This window comes from Borostomias antarcticus (assembly GCF_949987555.1).
Source record: "Borostomias antarcticus genome assembly, chromosome: 4".
NCBI lineage: Eukaryota > Metazoa > Chordata > Actinopteri > Stomiiformes > Stomiidae > Borostomias > Borostomias antarcticus.
The window spans coordinates 22492256-22513044 of NC_140237.1; the positions used below are offsets into that span (position 1 = coordinate 22492256).

Sequence of the window (20789 nt, forward strand, 5' to 3'; positions counted from 1 at the left end):
GACCCAGGGCTGACCTCACTCTACAGGTATGTGAACACGGCCCACTACAGGGTCAGAGCGAGAGGAAGAGAGAGGGTGGAAAGAGGGGTGAGGGAGGGAGGGAGGGATGGGGGGAGAAGGAATAAGTAAGAAAAAGGAGCTGGGAAGAAGAGGAGGGGGAACAGGAGAGGCAGAAAGAGGGGGAGCGACGCCCGATGAGTCACCCAGCAGGAAGGGCCAAATGGGGAAAGGGTGAAGAGAGTGGGCAGACATGGAAAGAGCGGGGTGAGGAGACATTTTAAGTCGCCTGGTGGGGGGTGTGGGGGTGGGGGTTCTCATGGAGCTAAATCTGAAAGTTGCAGTGAGACAGTCAGTCAGTAAATGATTCAGTCGGTCAGTCAGCCAACGAACCAGCCAGGCAGAGCCTCAGAGGAACTCTAGACCTCTGATAGCTGTGGCACCATCCCTGCCAACAGAGACTAGTATAGATGGTAAGCAATACTGTACAATAACAGGCCTGGAACTGGCACGACTTCTCTCTCAGACAGCCATCCAACCACAGTCATTCACAATACATGAATGAGTGAATGAGTGAATGGAATTTCAGAATGCCCGTGGGATCTCAGTAGGACTTGAGCCCACAACGTTGGCATTGCCCCCGCCATGCTGAGCTGGACGGTAGCCCCGGATCTCCTCTGTGGTCTTAGAAGGTGATATGGCTCCTCCAAACTTAGCGCCACACCATCATTGGAATGTGACGAATGTCTACTCTACGCTCTCGTCCAGCAGGACAGGGAGCCAGGCCGGGCCGGGCCGGGCCGGGCCGGGATGGTGCCCGCTCCTCCCCCCGGGCGACAGTGCCTGCTAGCTGGGCCTGTTCTTCCACATTCCTCCCCTGACGGCATCAGGAGCTCCAGAGCTCAGCGCAACACTCGACTTTCAAATCACCACAGTGACAGGTAGACTAACTATCTGCTATCGACTGAACAGAAAAGCCACTGATGCTGCTGACCTTCTGATCCTGCTAGCGCGAGCGCTGGAGAAAGAGGAGGTTTAAGCCAAGTTTCTGTCCGAAATATTGATTTAATCCAAACGCGACTAACCTGGTTAAGCAAAGGTTAAATGGAACACATTGAAAGGGGGGAACCGGAGTTCCCGGTTTTCCATGGCTGTCCGAGGGGCTGACTGTGTTCCATGACAGAAGAACAATGGCTGCTGGAAGTGATTATGTGTTTAACTATGTGTTTAAAAAGGACACAGGACGCTGCACCAGAACGGAGGCCAACCAGCTAATTCCATGTCCAGTTTATGGGAGTAAAATAAATGAACTGTCAGTCAATGTGAGGGGTTTGTGACAGTGGCATTGGCACGTTGGCTGTGCCCTTTTTCATGTGTTTTGGGTCCAGCCCCCCCCCCCTATCCCCCCTCCCGCCCCTCATCCTCACTCTGCCCCCCCCCACTCCCACTGTCTCTCACACGCCATCACGTCCTCGGGCAGAACTTCCCACGGTCCGGGGATGGGAGGCGTGAAACGAGAGACATTTTCCTGTGCGCGTGAAGAAAACGCAGAAGAAACCGAAGAGTGGGGAGGCAACACCCCCGATCTGCCCTCTCTCCATCCCTCGCCCTTCTCTCTTTGTTTTTCCGCGGCTAGCAGCCAGCTACTGTACCGTGACGCGCGTTCTTCCGTCTGTGTGTTTCCGAACGGCATAAACCCTTTCCAGAGACCGAGTTCATTTGCCTTCACGCTCCGGAGGTCCTGTTTCTGCTGTTCCAACAACTGCACGCTGTAAGTTGCTCTTCAGACTCAGGAGTTCAAGGGGGGAGAGGAAGCAATCATCAGGTCCTCGGGAGAAGCCGTTTTAAAAAGGATACACACCATTCATGTGTGATCCACCCACACAATGGTGGGCCTGAACACACACATGCCAGACTAAACCAAACCGAGCTACCATAACAAAGTTGAGCAGTGGGATCTCTCTGTGAAAGACACCCCGCCACAGGAATGACAACTTCCAAAGGACCGTTGAGAATGTGTGCTGTGTGTGTGTATGTGCGCGCTTGTGTGTGTGTGTGTGTGTGTGTGCGTGCGTGTGTGTGTGCGTACATGGCATACACACACATCTGTCGCTGTGTATGGAGGGGTGTGAGATATGGGAGAAGCTCAAGCCGCCTTTCGTGGCTATAGTAAGGAACAAGTAGTCATCTGACTATACAGAAACTCACAAGCATTTCCTCTGCAGATCACAGATCACACTGCGTCTCGTTCTGACAAATGAGCTGGCGCTGAGGGGAGTGTGGAGCATGCCAAGTCATTCTCCATTCACTAGTCATGTCGCTGGGCTGGCGCTCTGGCCAACAATGTCTTTTCATGACTCGCCTAAACTCTCACTTCCTGTTTAGCGTTTCCTCGGAACCAGCAAGGACTGCCTATTGGCCGAGGAAGGAGGCTCGGAAGCTTCGGTGCATTGCAAGGCCCGCCGTATACTTGCTTTTAACTGCGTGTATGCGTCCGCCGTGCGTTTCCTGTGTGGCGGACGGTCTTTTTGAGCATCGGCTGTGGTCGACTGTTGCATGTGCGCAGAAATTAACGCGTCGCATTGCGCCACAGGAGTGGCTCCACTGTCCCCCCCTGCGCCCACTATCAGTCCTCCTCCACCCTCTGGACACAGACAGGACAGTTGTGAGACATGTGGACCCTGGAGATAACAGAACCGCGCTGTCTCTCACAACAGACGTTCTCTCTCCTGAACCGCCCCTCCCCTGGGTTCACTCCTGCCCCTCCTGGTCTCTCTCTGACATTCTCCTCTCTCTCGCACCCCTGGTCTCTCTCTTGACGTTCTCCTCTCTCTCGCACCCCTCACCGTCGTTCTGCTCCTCCTCAGACGTTCAGCCCTCTTCCTCCATATGTGATCTCTGTTTCTCTCTCTCTCTCCCTCACTTCCTCTCTCTCTCTCTCTCTCTCTCTCCCTCACTTCCTCTCTCTCTCTCTCTCTCTCTCTCTACCTGTGATGAGGGTATGGCACCTCTATCCTGGCCCCTGATATCTGATCTCTGACAACACCAGGGACAGATTTTCCATGAAACGGTCCATAACAAAAGTAGCATTCGGTGTGAAGAACCGTCGTAAAAGCCAGCTGCCGTTTGATAGCGCTGTCCGTCCCAGCTCTCCGTCTGCACCGCAGCGGGCTGCTCTGTGCAACTACTTTAGAATAGCGTTGGATAGATGTGCCCTCGGTTGCTGTTATTCGGCCAAGCACATTAAATAAATCAAAAATTCCTATAAGAATCTGATACTGTTCCAAGTCAATCTAACACTTAACAGAACTCTCTCCTTTGCAAGTCTCTCAACTGCCCTCTCCACTGGCAGAGAGAGAGAGAGAGAGAAAGAGAGAGAGAGAGAGAGAAGGAAAGACAATGAAAGAGAAGGAAGGAGAGAGGAGGGGGAAGGAAAGATATACAGAGATATCCAGGTTAGATTGTAATGAGAGGCACTTTGTAATCTCGTTACCAGGAGGAATTGAAAGTAAAGACTCTTGAGGCTTGTTGGGGCACGTGTGAAAGAGGAATGCTTACAGCGAGAGGCAGAATCTGACACACGGCCTAGCCTGCCTGCTAGATGCCAGCTCTCACTAGGCTGTCCATTCCAGAGGAGGCTGTTATAACGACCTAGATACAGTCGAGATGGGATGGTATCTTTGAAGTGCACAACAACAGTGTTCCCTTTCAAGTCCAGATAAAGAACTACTAATCACAGCAGTGTGTCCTGACACAAACGAGCAGAAATGCCGAATTGACACATAGATTAACTTTTGATTGATACTAGATTAACTATTGATATGAGCAGTAATACAATCACTTGCAAGCCATACTGTAAAACTCCATTTGTGTGAGTGTAGCCAAGCTGAGCTGGTTAAACTCACTCAGTATAAATACCGCCAATCCACGCCATTGAATCGCTAGAGTTTCAGTGGGGTAACTGGCAGCAGTGTTTATGAGAGGTGGCCAGGTGTGTTGGCAAGTCAGATGATCCGAGGTCGAACCCAGCAAGCGAGGATGGAAGTGATACTGACAAGCGACGCGGTGACACCTGTCACAACAACATTATTCAGCTATTCATAGTAAATTATAAATCATCTCACGGAAAAACAAACTCTGACGTAGCACCAAATTAGGAACATCGTTTAGTTTGAGCGTTGAGATAAGACTTCTGCCCGCAAGGTCAAGGTAATCAGAAAGGTCAAGTCACAGTGAAAGACGATGCACTGCTTCTCACCTCTGGGTGGAATGTTCATTAGCAAAGCTACGGCTGTCACATGTCACCTGACACACCCCATTTGACACTCCTCCCCCCACCAGAGCAACGATCAAATCACATCCCATGATTATTGATTATTGATTACTGATAAAACTACTCATAGTGCCAGATGTGGAAAGTCCACTCAGTCCAACAGACGGTTGGGGAGTCTGGACGCTGGGTAGTGCGCAGTACAGTGAGAGCCGTGCAGCCTGCAGAGTGCGCTGACCCCCTGGCTGTGCTCAACCCAGGCCGCTGAGTCAGCGCGTCCAAAAGTGTCTCTGTGTGACCACAGCAGGTGCTGGTACTGTACGAGTCCTGCTGTGCTGTTCATTAAATAGTGCTTTAGCGTCTATGTGTTTGCCTGGCACGCCGGCGCCGAGACCGTTATCAAGTTACCGGTCGGACAGCGACCACAGCGTGAGGACAAATAGCCGTTTAACGACCTGAGCCCTGGGACATAAAGCCCTGCCGACACCTGGCTGACCGCTGGGGTGTTTATGGCGATGCTTGGCGTCGGACAAGACCTATTATAGCTACACTCGACAAACACTCTGGCACACACATGCACGCATGCACAAACACACACACACACACACACCCACACACACACACACACACACACAGAGTAAGTTAGAATAGCTATAACTAGGGATGCACCGATGCATCGGCCGAACATCGGCATCGGCCGATGTTGGCCTTGTTGACTGCCATCGGCCCATCGGCAAATAAAATGACATTCACCGATGGCAGTGGCCGATGTTATGTCACAACAATTACGGCTTTTTTTGTTGCAAAACGTAGCCTACCCAGCTGCAGATTCGGAGAACATCTGTGACGTAATGCCGCAAACGCACATGTAGTTTGCTTTCATGGTATGATAAATCAGATAAATGCCGTTTCCATTCCAGCTACACTGTGAATACGTTGTTTTGCTTTGCACAAAAATGTATAGCCTAATCTTAAAATATGATGCCAGAAATAGTTCACACCTAGATAAAGAGGCTATACCTATTATGCAACTGTGAAAAATTTGAACCGTTTTGGAACCAAACACTTCATTTCTTTGTTTCCCTGGCACAAAAGGGGGAATTAAAATAAAATAAACATCGGCCATCGGCATCGGCCATCGGCCGGATTGTTATTTTAAACATCGGCATCGGCCCAGAATTTTACAATCGGTGCATCCCTAGCTATAACACTGATCAAACCAATACAAACAAGATGCAAATGAATAGTTGCAAATGAATAGGGCGCAGTATATTCTAACTTACTGTAAATGCAAAGCTGGAAACATTCCTCTGTGGGATGCAGGTCTGACTGAGCAGCACTTCCTATGTCTATATTTAAATATTTTTTTTTTTACAAAGACCAGGCCAGGGAGAAGTGACTTCCCAGAAGCCGGCTTCCCAGAAGTGTAAGTGCTTTTTAAGTCAAAGTTAGGATCACAAACACCATCCCAAGACCTTAATTACAGACACACCAAAGGCTGGGCCAGACCTGGGCCTCCCTGGCTCCATCTTAACAAACACAGAAAGATCGATGTCAAGCTTTCCCACTGAGTAGTGTAAGGACGTAAAGCTGAGTTTACAGAACTGGATAGAATATTAGACTACAATAAGTAATTATAGCAATTAGCCTAAATGTGTGTGTGTGTTTGTGTGTGTGTGTGTGTGTGCGTCTGTGTGTGTGTGTGTGTGTGTGTGACTGTGTGTGTGCCTGCGTTGATCTGTGCTAGGATACAGGGCACCAAGAAGAGAAATGTGGATGAGAGGAGGAGTGAGGATGAGAGGAGTGAGGATGAGAGGAGTGAGGATGGGACGATGCTGATTCTTCACTAGTGATGAGATGATGGACGAGCTCTGTCTGAGGCACACATGAGCACCGGGGGCGGTCCTGTCATGCCCAGTCAGACGGTCCTGTCGGTCTCCGGCTCCTGGCAAGGCCCGGTAAACAGTTCTGTTGAGGCCTGGCAGTCCGTCACAGGCTCTTAGCAGAACCTTTTAACACTACCTCAGTAGAGGTACACAGGCCACAGGGTCCATCGGAACCACTAAGGTACTCAGCCATAAGACTGAATGGACCGAGGTAATGTCATCAACAGCTAAGGATGTCCTTTAATTAAGCTACAGCCCCACCTAAAGCCTCACCCCCCCCCACCCCCCTCCCAAAAACGGTTTCAACCACGTCACAACCTCACCCTTGTCTTTGTTGTGACTACTGCACTGGAAGACATTGATAACAGTCCAGGGTATGAGTCACAGTCAGGCCCATCTGCTGTTCTCATCAACGCACCTCAGACAACACTGCCTAGTGTCTACCGTGTCCACCAGGGCTACTGCAATAAACAGCTGTCTGCCACCACGGTGTCGGACCAGGACTCCACGAAGGCCGTAGCTATGGCCGGTGGAAACGACAGCAGCGAACGCTCTCAGACACAGACAGACTCTCTGGCATGTACACTGTTTCTGGAGACGTCGGCTACGAGAGAGCCAAAAGGATAGAGGAAAACCAGGACGGGAGACTCAGGGTCAGAGTAATAGCTTTGACACTCATCGGCAGGCTTATCGCGTCTCCCGGGCGCGCCGACCGGTGGATGAGTCATAGAACTCTGAACACTGTGTAATACTGACGACAAAACTGTCTACCGTGTCAGACCTACTGCCGCAAGAACCAGCAGTCTGCCACTAAGCTGTGGTCAAGACTCCGCGAAGGCCGTAGCAGCTACGGCTGGTGGAAACAACCACAGCAAACACGCTCAGCTTACTCAAAAATCAATCCCCACAGCAATGGAAAAAAGACACATTTCATGGTTGTCAGTTGGAATCCCTACACAACCATAGCGTAACTGTAACTGATCACTCTGTGTATTACAGAGCCTTTTGTTTTGTTCCATTGTTGGCGGAATGTTGGAAAAACCACTGAGCTCACCCCGCTAAACCTACTTCCTGTTTTTGTGGAAAGAAAATGGCGCTAGCGGACACGGCCGCTGGCCTGTACATAACTGGGCTGTGTCCTGGTGGACATAGTAAAACAAACACCTTGCTATGGGCTGCCTAATCAGTGTGTCGCGGTAAAGTGAATTTATGGGGTAGTAGTTTTAGGCCAATGGCTCCTGTTAACAGATGGGCCTCTGCTGGGCCCTTACTAACGCTAGGCTAGGGCTGACGGGAGAACGGGGTTTAGTCCTGCCCTGGTCACAAGGCCTGGGACTGTGCCTCTCACACACACAGTGGGCATTTCAGACCGAGCTGTGAAAGCTGCTCATGGGCTGGTGCTGAGTCACCTAGAAAACACACACACACACATACACACACACTCACTCTCCTTCCATTACAATGTAGTCTTTTAGCAGACGCTTTTATCTAAAGTGTTACAATGTTTTGAGCTAGTGTTAATGTTAAGTACCTTGCCCAAGGGCACAATGATAGGCAACGGTTGTCAAGTGACCTGGCCCAGTCTTGAACCAGCGCTCTAACCACTGGGCAACCTACTGCCTTCCATCGCAATACCTTAACACCAAAGAGAATTCTCTATGTCTAAAATCCACCATACACACGAATAAGTTTGTTTTCGTACTGTAGCAATGTTTTTCTACCCTATTCTATTCATTCTTTCAACATAACAGTGTACTAGATCATCTCTCAAACAAGATGGGATTAAGGACAGTGAGGTAATGTTACCACACGCCTTACGGAGCAAGCCGACGATGCCGTTTATGGCTGTCAAAAGTGTGCTAGCAACGAGCATGCCAGTACTTGAGGGCTGAGGCAGCATTTGATCAATTTATTCCCTCACCAGCCTCCCCAATCATGTCTTCCTCACATCCCTACCCTGTCCAAAGGGGTCAAGGCCAGTGTCTCTCTCAGGTTTAAATGTCATGGCCTGTACTCCCTTTCCTCATGGCCATTAGTCGGACAAATAAAGGGAAAGATACATCTTCGGCATGAGATAAAAGGAGAAGAACCAGAGCCAGAGTAGTGATGATCTGGGTGTCATGGCTGTGTGCAAATATCTAAGTAAATGAAGTCGCTTTGGACAAAAGCCTCTGCTAAATGACTGACTGTGATGTCATGATAGGTGTTGATGTTCCAGTGAACATCACAACTGTCTTCTGGGTGGTTTGTAGTACACTGGTTATCTCTGCACAAACAACTCCCTTGCACACAAACACACGAGAAATCTCTTTCACTCGCTGTCTCTCTCTCTCCTCGTCCCTACGGTGAACATGACCAGTGTTTGTAATGTAACTGTACTGATAGATGTGGTTATGAGCAGTGCCTGACAGGTGGCATTGTGAGCTAAACCAGCTAGGAGAACCAACCACATGGTTTTATCACTGCCTGACAGTCCTACATACCTAACTGCCTAACACACTACAGAGCCCAGGGCCTGCTGACTGAAGTAGCTCATAGTAGCCTTGACTCAAGAATGGACCATAACCGCACAAGACTGTGGCTCATGAACAACTGTTTGTATGCATATCGGTTATTTTAACATTTTAACACTGATTCAACGTTTATCTATTCAGGTTGCCTCTGGAACAGAATAGCTCTTCCGGTCTGTCCACAGGGCCGTAGAGTTGAATGATGAAGAGCCTGTCATCCCAGCCTGATAGAGACAGAATTTGCAGTGGGGTATTTACTGGAGCACTAATTACGTCAGCTGCCGGGCAGCTATTGTCAGTCTCACAGGAGGGACGTTCACAGGTCGTTCAAATAGGCCAGTCCTCTGGTCAATCTGGTCTGTGATAACGGTGCGATAACTGTGCTAGTATTAGTGGTCAGGCCTTACTGGCAGATTTTGCAACTGGATTTTGTAATTTTGCTTCCAGAGTACCCAACTCATCATACACACTGTACATGCACGCACGCACGCACGCACACACACACACACACACACACACTCAACAATATGTTAGATTGAATGTGTGCAGAGCCTTGCATGGGGTCAGTCAGGGTGTGAGTCAGAGCACAGGTGTTGGGCAGGTTTGCGGGTGAGAGACCCACAGTCAGCTGTAGCCAGATTGGTCAGGAGTGCAGACGGGTGGTCTACATGTGTTAGACGGGGGTGTTTGATTGGTCGACCATGCTTGGTTCAGGAGAGTAGTTGGTCGGTGGTGAGTGGTGAGACGGCTAGCGAACCACAGCCACCCATTGTTTCCTGTGACTCACTGAAGAGTCATATGACCTCGTAGAGATACCGTATGTTGCAACAACTTCCTGTCAGCAGTCACACCGGCTGCCCTGTTTCCCCCGTGAACATTTAGATGTCTATATTCACTCAGACAAGGACAGGGGAGGGGATATCCCAGTGTCTCCTGCTGGAGCGGACTCTGCTGGCACACTGAACTGGGCCAGTACAGCGGGTCACCTTGTCACAGGCGTGACAATAAGACAATGCTCCGCTTAGAAGAGAGAGAAAGCAGAGAAAGGGAGACAATAATGTCTTCGGTCCACCTGTTGCTGGAGGCTTTACTGACCAGGGCGGGTTAAGGATGGACTCACAAGTCAGTCTCGAAAGTCTGGCATCGCGAGAGTAGGGTCTGGATGACATTCAAGCTTCGGGGGAGAGAAAGGTTGAGATGAAAGCAGAGTGCTTTCTGTTCAGAACAGTATTTTTTTTTACAGATGTGATGAGTGTGGGTATGAAATGCGCTATACAAATAAAGCTTTGATTGATTGATTGATTGATTGATTGATTGATGATTTCTGATTGAGATAGTTGATTTGTTGTGAGTCAAAAGGAGAGGGAGCAATGAATACTTAGTAGCTTCTATGTTAACTGTTGCGTCTCACTACCATGGCGTTCCGTTTAATCGGAATTTGGAGTAAATAAAACTGCATACTTTTTTTTATGAAATAGGCCTAGACTGGAACATTTACGTTATTGGACTGTACATAGACAGAACATATGAGGCTGTGTGTGTGTGTGTGTGTGTGTGTGTGTGTGTATGTGCGAGTGAGTGGAGTGTGTGTGTGTGTGCGTGGCGTGCATGAGTGAATTAGTCTGTGTGTGAGCGGTGTGCATGAGTGATTTAGTGTGTGTGTGTGTGTGCGTGTGTGTGCGAGTGAATTAGTGTGTGTGTGTGTGTTTGCATGTGAGTGTATGTTTTTAACACTAAGAGTTTCTGTCTAAAGACTGTAGGCAGAGAGGAAACAGACCTGAGGGTGTGTCTGTAACACAAACACCTGAGGAAATCTGAAAGCTCACAGGACTCCCACTATGGGATTAGGAGATTGCAGCCTACCTGGAAAAGTGGGATATAATTTCACTACTTGTTGGCCCATGTGCACGACAGAAGCAGTATATCGGATATCGCCAATGACCATACTCCTGTAGCCTACTCCACTAGAGTGATCAATCACTTAAATTAATAAAATCCATGTCCACATTTATATGCATTAGTGTGAAGGGCAGACACGTTCAATTCCCAGTTCTGGTTTGAATCTCCAACTCATGCTACTCAACTTCAGATGGCGATTTACAAATGACAAATATATTAGACAGTGATTGGTGAGATATGGCCTATAATGGCATAATCAATTATCCTTACCTGCTAACAAGACCGTCGGCAGCAGAAAGCAATAGAGCAGCCCACATACCACCTGGAGTTCCATGAGAGCGCGTCCCGAATACACGGTTTAACTCCAGTCTACGGTCCCGCTAACATTCCTCCACGGAACGGTGAATTCCACCGGATCAATAATGTTCAGTAAATCCAGTCCGCAGCAAATGTACATGGTTTTCAGAAGAGTCGAAACGAAGACGGAGACCCAGTAACCCTGGCTCTCATTCATTGCGAACGCACATGATTTTCTAAAAGTTTACTTTTCCATGCTTCCAAAATAGATAATATTGATCTTCTGTCCATGAAACATGTAGGCCTATCTCAGTTCGAAAACATTAATTTATGAATTTAACACACCGCTTCTGTTGCAAACAACACGAATTCCCTCGGATTCCCTGTCCATAAAAGCCTTGCTCACACTCAACAGTCGCCCCTGGATTGAATATTCCCTGTAATGCAATCTTCATGGAAAAAGTGATTCAGGCGCTGCAATAGTAGAACTCTCTCTCTCTCTCCCCTCTCTCGCGCTTTCACGCTCTCTGGTCTGGCGCCTCCTCCTCAGTCCTCTTCATAACCTTACTGTTCAGGTGCCTCTTCTACATGAACACTACCACCAAGTATCTCTCTATAACACTACCACGAGGACGAATAGATCATTTTCCCCTCTCTTTTGAGAACTGATTATGCTGTTTCGGAGAAGTCTTAATTACTTAACTGTGACACTACACTAGCCTATTTGTCTGGGCTACTTCACAGTGCAAGTTATAGCCCACCCTATGTGCGTGTATGTGCGTGAGTGATGTTTGTGCTCAATCTGCATGCCGCCAAGTGCACTTATCTCTACTGTAGGCTGCTGCACTGAGACCGTTTATGCTAATGGCGCCCTCCAGTGGAACTATGTGCCCATTGGTTAATTTTATGGCGTTATAATCTGAAAATTGAAACATTTTGTTAACTAAACTACAAAATACTTCAAATTAACACGTCGTCTGTTGTTAGACGTTATATCTCATACACTTGTCTCAAATAATTATTTATTTATCGGTTATTTGGCAATCATAACAGTAGGTCTACCATAAAAAGTACTGAAAAATAATTCAGAAATTAGTTGCCCAAGTATAGAAGATTAAACACTAGTTTTACTGGCGTTTAAATCAATAATTTGAGAGACATATGACTGCATTATCAATTTGCATGTCAGTGAAGTATCTCCGAGCCAATCATAACCCCCCCAAAAAATTTTTTGGCATACAATCTTGTGTTTTAACCAATCCGGGATCGAGCCTCTAGTAGAAGGCGGAAGTCGTATAGATGGGGGCATGGTTTACAGACATTTCGCGCGAAAATTAGTTACTTGTTCCTGTGACGAGTCGGCGGTGCTGATTAAATTAGCTTTGGGGTGATCAAAGGGGTCCTCGTCTATTTAACGTTATTTCTGAGCGCTCGCCGAGAAGGGAATTCATTTTCGTCGGACTATGTCTCAGGCACGAGTTACCGATTTTTTCGTGCAGAGGAAGAAAGGCGGTGCAGGCGGTGGCTCGCGTGATAAAGGACAGAAGACACACAGCAGCTCGGTGGACAATGAAGCTCTCCTAGCAGTCAAGCCGAAAACCAGGTCAACTCGTTCGAAAAACAAGGATACCTTTTCAATTCCGAAAACACCAAGATCCGCCCGTTCCGACAGAGCCGTTGAAGATGAGTTTTTGAGAGTCATCAACGAGGCGACGTCGGTAGACAACGTGCCCGGTGTGTCGGACCCCAAGACCCCCACGCCGCCCCGGACCCCGAAGAGGACGTCTGCAGACGCAGAGTTCGATCTCGGCTCGGCTCTGTTCTCAGCTACCGCCGACCACAGCACGGCCAAGAAAAAACGTCGGGTGGTGGAGACGACGAGGGATGCAAACGCTGAGAACGATGTCGAAGTGAAATCCTTGAAGAAGTCGGCCAGAAAGAAGTTGATTCTCTCCAAAGACGATGAGCAGGTGAAGTACGCTTGTAGCTAGTTAACTAGCAACAGCCAGAGCTAACAACAATGTGTGAACGGGGGGAGGGGTCTGGTGTGAGGGATAGAAGCTGGCTAGCTAGCGTAACTAACTTAGTTGGACATGATAGTTGTCGAGTATAACTTTTTCCTCTTCTCCGTTGCGTAAAAAGGCAGCACAACCTGTGAAGAATGATGTCGTGCAGTTGATGCCAAATCCAGCACTTCCTGTCGATAAGGTGTCAAAAAAGAACAACGTCGTGGACGATGGTACCTACAGCTCCTCAACGACCAAGAACACCTCCAAGAAGCCAGTTACAGGGCACAAGGTAGGTTTAGTCTGCAGGCGACCGTGATTGGCTTTTGTTTTCCTGCTTATGCTGTTTACCGTTATTGATCATGGTGAGTTTATAGATTCAGCCACAATTAGCCCTAACAAGTTGAGGTTTCACACATGACTTCCTCCCTAAGTTATCCTTTTAATCATACTCGCAGCTGAGCTCACCTCACCTTCAGGATATGAGTGTAGACAGGATGTCAATGTGTTGCCCTCTCCTCCAGGCTCTCTCCAGAGAAGATGTCACAGCCCTCAAGTCTCGGTGTCGGAGGATCAAGGCTAAATCAGAGAAGCCGCCCTCCTCCCCGTCTCCCTCCCCGGCCGTGGAGTCTGTCGCCGCCCCGGCCGTCCTCAAGACCACACTGGCACGCGCCAGAGAGCTGGCAGCCCGCGCCCAGCAGAGGAAGACAGCAGAGGAGGCCCGAGCTGCCGTGGATCAGGCGCAGACACAGCCACCACAGACGGATGCAGGGTGAGAAGGCCAGCACTTATTAATTTACCATACTGACACATTTTTGACACAATGTTGCTTTTGCTGTCACTGATGTACGTGACAGCCATTCCAGTTGAGTGCAAGCCGATGTTAGTGTGATCTGTTGGGGTGGCCTAATTTGGTGGTGAAAGTAATCCTCACTTGTTTGCTCTTAACCACTTTTCTAAAAACATCCTGCTACCACCAATAGCCCCTCGGGGACTAATAACGCTGAGTTGTTATAGCCCCTGTCCTCATTGGCCCTCGCATTTTCCCGCCATTGCTGCTATTCTGATCAGTCTCCGCCGCCTGTCTTTTGTAGAGAGAAGCCGCCGGCCTACCAGCGGTACCACACCCTCGCCCAGGACGTGCCCCCGGGCCTCACCCTGCCCTACGGGTACAAGCTGCTGGCAGAGACCTTCCGCAGCGCGGACACCATCGTGGGAATGCTCTACAACCGCTCGGAGACCGCCACCTTCGCCAAGGTCAAACAGGGCGTCCAGGATATGACGCACAAGTAAGGACTACACCATGTTTACGCTCTGTGGGAATATTTTCTGTTTATATAATTCTTTGTGGAATTTGGGAATATTTCTCTAAGGAATTTTGTTAGTCTTGTACTCTTGTCTACTTTCACATCTCTATATATGAGCATTATGATACATATCTATACAGTTTGTATGTGTATATTCTATATTTTTACACATGCTGTATGTATATATCTCTGTTCTCTTTTATGTTTATTCGCTACTACGTACATTCTGCATTTCCAACCTGTGCTGTAATCCCCACGGCTGAAACACCCAAATTTCCTCCTATGGGGAAGTTCATATCTATTTATCAATAAGGGTTTGCGCTGTATTAAGCGACAACTGAACGCCCCCCTCCCTGTGTCAATAGACGTTTCGAGGAGACTCACGTGGGCCAGATCAAGACCGTCTACCCCTCGGCCTACACCTTCCGCCAGGAGAAGAACATCCCCACCTTCAGCGCCACTATCAAGAAGTCGTGCTACCAGCTGACCATGGAGCCGGTCATAGAGGCGCCCGAGGGGACGGAGAAGGGGAAGGAGGAGGCGCGGCCGATGCTGTCGGCCTCCCGCCTGCTGGAGAGGAGACGCATCTTCCACCGAAGCCTGGTCGACATCGTGAAGGGACACCACAAAGTAAGAAAAACCACCATTACTGTTGTGTATTTTTATAGCTTAGATTTGCAACAGCCTCATCTCTACCTGTACAAAAGTTGAGTATTTTTTCACTCAGGTGATCGGGCTGTGGCTTTTGTAGAAATGTGCTCTTGCTTCATAAGCATTTCTTTGCCAGTGTCGGTGTGAACAAGTGTAGCTAATCTGTCTTAAACGCGTGTCCTCCAGGTGTTCCTGTCCTCGTTGAACCTTCCTATGACGGTCCCCGATGACAAGCTAACCCGCTGGCACCCTCGCTTCAGCGTTGACGAGGTGCCCCCGCTCCAGCCTAGCCCGCTGCCTCAGCCCCCCCAGACAGAGAAGCTGACCACTGCCCAGGAGGTCCTGGACAAGGCCCGCTCCCTCATCACCCCTAAGGTACAGCCACGCCGGTCTCTCCACCCCTAGAATTGATATTTCAATGCAAAAATCGGCGCTATAGAACCATGGAGATCCGAACACATCGGGACTAAGGAAATGTTCGTAACTATGACAAGTGTACGTCAAAATAGACCAAAATAAAATAATAATTTCAGTTACTTATACCCTCTGTGATCTGGTGTCTGTGTGCAAACAGATGGAGAAGGCTCTGGCCAACATGGCCCTGAAGACTGCAGAACCAGAGGGTGCCCCCCCCCAGCCCACGCCAGCGCCGACCCCCGCTGACACCCCCAACGCCCTCAAAGGAGTGCCCCAGTCCCTGCTGGAGAGGGTAAGTCACACTGTCCTTTAGCAATGGCATTACTGTTCAATCACGTGGATTGTCATACTCTTTAGTACATTTGCAAAAATAGCATGTTTCCCGCTGGCACATTGGGCACCCTAAACTTCAGACTCCATTTATGATGTTAAATCCCGATGTCGACTCTCTTTTGCTTGTCTTTCTGTCTCAGATCCGTGCTAAGGAAGCCCAGAAGCTGCTGGCGGCCATGACCCGTAACCCGAAGCAGGAGGAGCGCCTGCTGATGATGTCACGACTCGAGGAGCTGGCGAGGATCCTGAGGAACGTCTTCGTGGCGGAGAAGAAGCCCGCCCTCATCATGGAGCTGGCGTGTAGCCGCATGATCGGCAGCTACCGCTCCGCCCTCAGCGCAGGTATGTAGCCAATCAGGGTAGAGGGGGGGTTAAGGTTCCTTTATTTTATTTTTCTTCTTTGACTCTGAGCAACACAGCTAGCCGACTCCGATTCCGACTCCCTGGCAGAATCCCACTCCCCTTCACGTTTAGTTTGATCTGCGCTCTTCTGACCAAACAAGTGTTTCTACCACTGCAAAGACCAGGACATCATAAGAGGAACAACAAAAGCGAGGGTATTTTAGGTCTTAAGATGAACACATCGCAATGCGAACTTACGGCTATCTACTGCTATAACATCCACGATAATAAACTACAAGAGCACTTGGAATAAGAAGCCTACCTACATAATAGTTTACAAGTAATAGGCCTACATTCATATAAAGTCATAGCCTGTTATTTATCCCTCCTCACATTTATTGTGGTTAGCCTGCATCTTAGGTCACTGGATGGTCGGCTACTGAGTCGGTAGATAAAAAGAGGGCCAACTTCATCTATTTTAATGAGGCAGATATAGCCTAGTTGTGGTAGCCTACAATATCATGGTTTCGACAGTCAAAATATAACTCAAAGATGGTGAAGGGGAGTCGGTATTATTTGGCACAACATCCCGCCACCATCATTTCGAGTATGAATAAAGCTTGATTACAGTGCTTCTTCCATGACTGACAATTTCTTGAACAGACTACTGGAACTCGCTCAATGACGCGCATGGTTGTGAAAGACGGCATATGATGATTTGTTGCGGCCATTCGTGTAGTGTTGCCAGTGTCCCGGCCACGACACGGCAAGAATTTATGCAACTGTGATTGCCTAATCTGACATGGTGGCCATCGTGAAAAAAACAAAGAAATTGTGAATCGTGTGTCTGCACAGGCCCTAACCTAATCCATCCTTGATTTATCTTGTCTGTTTCCAGGTGAGATGGAGAAACACCTCCGCCTCCTAGCAGAGCTGGCTCCTGAGTGGCTAGTCATTCATCCAATCAGGAAGGACTCCTATCTGAAACTGAACAAGACCATGGACCTCAGTGTTGTTCAGGAGAAGCTCGGCTGCAAGATCAAGGAGGAGGAGCGGCTCTGAGACGCCGGCCCAAATGGCCCCACCCGCCCCAAACTGAACCTGGGCGGGAGATTGGTCTAAACACCGTGGAATTTGCTTTCCTGTCCAATCCCCTCAGTTCTCCTAGTGCCATAGGAGGCGCGGCTGAGGGGCTGATTTGGGGGACAGGGTGTCTGACTTTAAATGTGCAATTCTTTGGGGGGGGGTCATTTGATTTGTGTAAATATTAACAAAGATTTTAGCAGCTCCGTGTTTTTTTTTTATTTTTTAAGTTTCTGACATTGTTAAACACAAGTAAAAAGGCACAAGTAAAAAGGCTCATACCTGTTTATCTGAAGCCTCTGTGGATTTTTCCTATTGTATGGGCTATAAAGTTGTCTGGAATTATTTTTGTACATTTTATATGGTTGAACAGTTTTAAGGTGATGTTGCTTACAAATTCTTTAGGTCCAAAGTTATTTTTGAAAGGACCGCAACGGGGGCCAGCCCTATAAATGAGACGACTAAGTTATGCAAATGTATGCAGATGGACCACAATTTCACACACCCACACACATGGTCCAATCATGAACAGTACTGGGTTTTGTTTTATTTCCCATTTACTCCTCCTCTATATTAAGGTTTCTGGAATGATTTTTGTACATTTTGAGGTACAGGTTGGACAGTTTTTATGGGATGTTACTTAGATCCAAAGCTGTTATTTTAACACAAGGAAGCTTTAATTCCCCTTTTGAGAGTTGGCTGTATAGTATTTCAGAGTTGTATTTAACATGTAAAATCTATCTTAAAGATTACATGAAAAAATAAATCAAAACAGTTCAATATGAACCTTTTGAGCAAAAATTGTCATTTGTGTCTATAGATCATTACAGTATACAGACAGTTGAAATGTCACAATATATATGCAACACATTCAAGAACTACTATGGACACAAACACATTACCAAAAAGATCTAATTCCATGTAATTCCCATAGTACTTTAAAATGCATGTAAATAAAAGGAACTTTGTTTAAAAAAATGAAAAGCAACATGTATGTTTCCTGTCATATCCTTTCCTATGGATGTAGTAGTAGTATGTAGGTACAGTAAGACTTGAGAACAATCCTGTGTATATACAGTACGTAAATGCACTCCATTTCCATTTTCCATTCTGTTTCCTTGTAACTAAATGCGCCCAAAGTGTATTAGATCTTTCCAAGGCCCCAGGTCTGCTGCGTGGGGCAGCTCCTCAGTACTGCACCAGGGAGAAGACAGGGTGAGGCTTCAGCTTGGCCACTCCGTTGAGCTCTGTGAGCTCGACCACCACCATGCAGCCCAGCACGTCAGCGCTCTGCTTCCTCATCAGCTCACAGGCAGCGTACAGGGTCCCTGACAGGCAGACGGACAGGAAAGAGAACAGAAAGACGGAGTTAGGGTCCTTTGGACTTTTCAAATTCCAGGCAGGGCAACACAAAGACACAGACGGTTAATATGAAGGCAGACAGACGTTCGTATTGAAAACCCGTAGTTGGAAAACATGCTAAGTGAGTTGGTCACCTCCAGTGGCCAGCAGGTCGTCTACGAGGAGAACCTTCTGTCCAGGGGCTACAGCATCGTCCTGCATCTCGGCCTCCGCCTGGGGACACAAGGACAGGTCTGACGTCACACAGCCAACTGATCCCTGCCCCCACCCCAGTCACAGAAGCCTGGTCAACCTGACTGATCCCTGCCCCCCCCCCAGTCACAGTAGCCTGGTCAACCTGACTGATCCCTGCCCCCCCCCCAGTCACAGAAGCCTGGTCATCCTGACTGATCCCTGCCCCCCCAGTCACAGTAGCCTGGTCAACCTGACTGACCCCCCCCCCCCCCCCCAGTCACAGTAGCCTGGTCAACCTGACTGATCCCTCCCCCCCCCCCAGTCACAGTAGCTGGTCAACCTGACTGATCCCTGCCCCCCCAGTCACAGTAGCCTGGTCAACCTGACTGATCCCTGCCCCCCCCCCCCCCAGTCACAGTAGCCTGGTCAACCTGACTGATCCCTGCCCCCCCAGTCACAGTAGCCTGGTCAACCTGACTGATCCCTGCCCCCCCAGTCACAGTAGCCTGGTCAACCTGACTGATCCCTGCCCCCCCAGTCACAGTAGCCTGGTCAACCTGACTGATCCCTGCCCCCCCAGTCACAGTAGCCTGGTCAACCTGACTGCTCAACGTTTGATTCCTCTCCCACAAGACCAGGCTGCTGCAACAGTCATGACCAAGGCCTGTATTCACAGTAACCGTTAGGAGTCTCGGAGTAGATGATTCTTTATTGAATAAGATATTATGGAACATATGGGGACCGGACCCTTGCGCACTCCTGTTCTGAGATGCCTGGGGGACTCTGGCCCAGGTCTGCCTACCTTCCCGTACTCCAGGGTGTAGGACACAGAGATGGTGTTTCCCGGCAGCTTGCCCTTCTTCCTCACCAGGACGAAGCCCACTCCTAACCTCTGGGCGAGCAGGGGCCCGAACAGGAACCCTCGCGCATCCAGACCTCAACAATGACACGACCCACATCATCAAACACAACACATCATCCTGTTAGATCGCAGACATTGTTTTATGACAGTGTCACTTTGGACACCACACGTCGTCCAGTTAGATCACAGACACCATTTTACCACGGTGTTACTTTGGACATCTTGAGCAACAATGCAGGGCTGGGATTCATTCCTGAAAGTGGATCCCTTCCACCTGTCCTTGTAGACTGCACTCTTTAGATAGAACTGAGAGGACCAGTGTAGAACGTCAGTTTCAAGCTAATTGTAAAATCAATTCAAATTTAGGGGGTTCACAAGGGGAAATGGTAGGGTACATACATAGCTATAACTAGCTATATCTGGAATGGAGCACAGCCCAAGATGGGAGATTCTAGCTGTCTCTTTAGCAATAGCAGCGTTTATAAATGTCCCAATTCAGAGGCAGCTACCTAACATCTGCGGTCTACCTGTATTGATATGATATAGCTAGCTACCTACTAGCTAGTTGGCCTTTTGGACTCCGACTCACCCACTATCAGATCCACCTGCGGGTACGTCGCCCTCGCATGGTCCTCAAGCAGATCGATCACTGCTGTCAGTGCACACGGGTCTTTCAGGATCGGACAAATGTCTCTGGGACAAACACGACATGTCAAGCACTAACGTCAATTCTAACATCCAACAGTTAACTAGCTAATGGTGTTTCAGGGTCTGCCAATATCGCTAGCTAATTTAGTGGCAGCATCTAACGTTACACTGAACCTGAACGGGTAGGTCGTGATATGTAACCTCACGTTAGTTGGTTTGCCAGCTATAGATAGATAGCCACTAGCTAGGAAACGTAGAGTTGCTAACTTATGTCACCGGGTTAGGGGGCTCGCTAGCTATTCTACTTACCTGAACACTATCCCTTTACTTGGAAAATCAGGAAATGGTCTTATGTTCTTGGTCACCAATTCTAATTTAGATGCTTTGGTTTCAGTCATGGTTGATCTCAGCACGAGAAGCGTTGCCTCCATAGATATATCTATGGTTGCCTCGACTAGTTACTTCCTGACTAAGGACTAAGGTTGCCAGAATCTTTTGACATTATCCCCCTATTAATGTACCTAAAACTTCCGAAATTACTGCGTGTGAAACGTGGATATTCATGTAATAACATCTATTTATTGTTTCAGTTGTGAGATTTAGAGTTTCAGTTGTGAGATTCTGAGACCAATTTATGATCATGATTGCCTTGCTAAAATGTGATTGTAGAGAGAGACACAGTTCTCTCATTCACGACAATGTCCTGCATTCAATCACACATTCCATGTTTCAAAAAATAAAATAA

General features: G+C 48.4%; 4 protein-coding genes across 4 annotated transcripts in view; 1 reads left to right on the forward strand and 3 right to left on the reverse strand.

Moving 5' to 3' along the window:
- The window catches only part of piezo1 (piezo type mechanosensitive ion channel component 1 (Er blood group)), a gene marked incomplete at both ends in the record, with an annotated part of 61855 nt that extends 50959 nt beyond the window's left edge, over positions 1 to 10896 (reverse strand). The window contains one exon of the mRNA XM_084437384.1: positions 10833 to 10896. Within this exon, the coding sequence (XP_084293510.1) occupies positions 10833 to 10896 (64 nt within the window). The remainder of the gene's footprint in view (positions 1 to 10832) is intronic.
- A 1426-nt stretch (positions 10897 to 12322) lies between these two features.
- Positions 12323 to 16977, forward strand: cdt1 (chromatin licensing and DNA replication factor 1; the record flags this gene model as incomplete). The annotated part of the gene is made up of 9 exons (XM_084437385.1): positions 12323 to 12829; positions 13002 to 13157; positions 13390 to 13637; positions 13960 to 14154; positions 14538 to 14802; positions 15010 to 15198; positions 15398 to 15532; positions 15714 to 15915; positions 16814 to 16977. 9 exons carry the CDS (start codon positions 12323 to 12325, stop codon positions 16975 to 16977), a joined length of 2061 nt encoding a protein of 686 aa, XP_084293511.1.
- A 521-nt stretch (positions 16978 to 17498) lies between these two features.
- Positions 17499 to 20496, reverse strand: aprt (adenine phosphoribosyltransferase). The gene is made up of 5 exons (XM_084436678.1): positions 20354 to 20496; positions 19986 to 20089; positions 19337 to 19470; positions 18495 to 18573; positions 17499 to 18326 (listed from the first exon to the last, which is right to left on the reverse strand). The coding sequence occupies exons 1-5, from the start codon at positions 20473 to 20475 to the stop codon at positions 18187 to 18189; spliced, it is 579 nt and encodes a 192-aa protein (XP_084292804.1). The 5' UTR covers positions 20476 to 20496; the 3' UTR covers positions 17499 to 18186.
- Positions 20497 to 20701: 205 nt separating this feature from the next.
- galns (galactosamine (N-acetyl)-6-sulfatase) overlaps positions 20702 to 20789 on the reverse strand; it is a gene marked incomplete at its 5' end in the record, with an annotated part of 22894 nt that continues 22806 nt past the window's right edge. The window contains one exon of the mRNA XM_084437116.1: positions 20702 to 20789. This exon is cut by the window's right edge and continues 135 nt beyond it.

Bases quoted from the DNA above. Each gene is read 5' to 3' on its own strand.
- aprt (XM_084436678.1), bottom strand. From the start codon at position 20,475: ATGGAGGCAACGCTTCTCGTGCTGAGATCAACCATGACTGAAACCAAA. The intron at 20,090-20,353 runs GTAAGTAGAATA...TGTTTGTCCCAG, and splicing joins AGTAAAGGGATAGTGTTCAG to AGACATTTGTCCGATCCTGA. The intron at 18,327-18,494 runs GTGACCAACTCA...TCTGCCTGTCAG, and splicing joins CGACCTGCTGGCCACTGGAG to GGACCCTGTACGCTGCCTGT.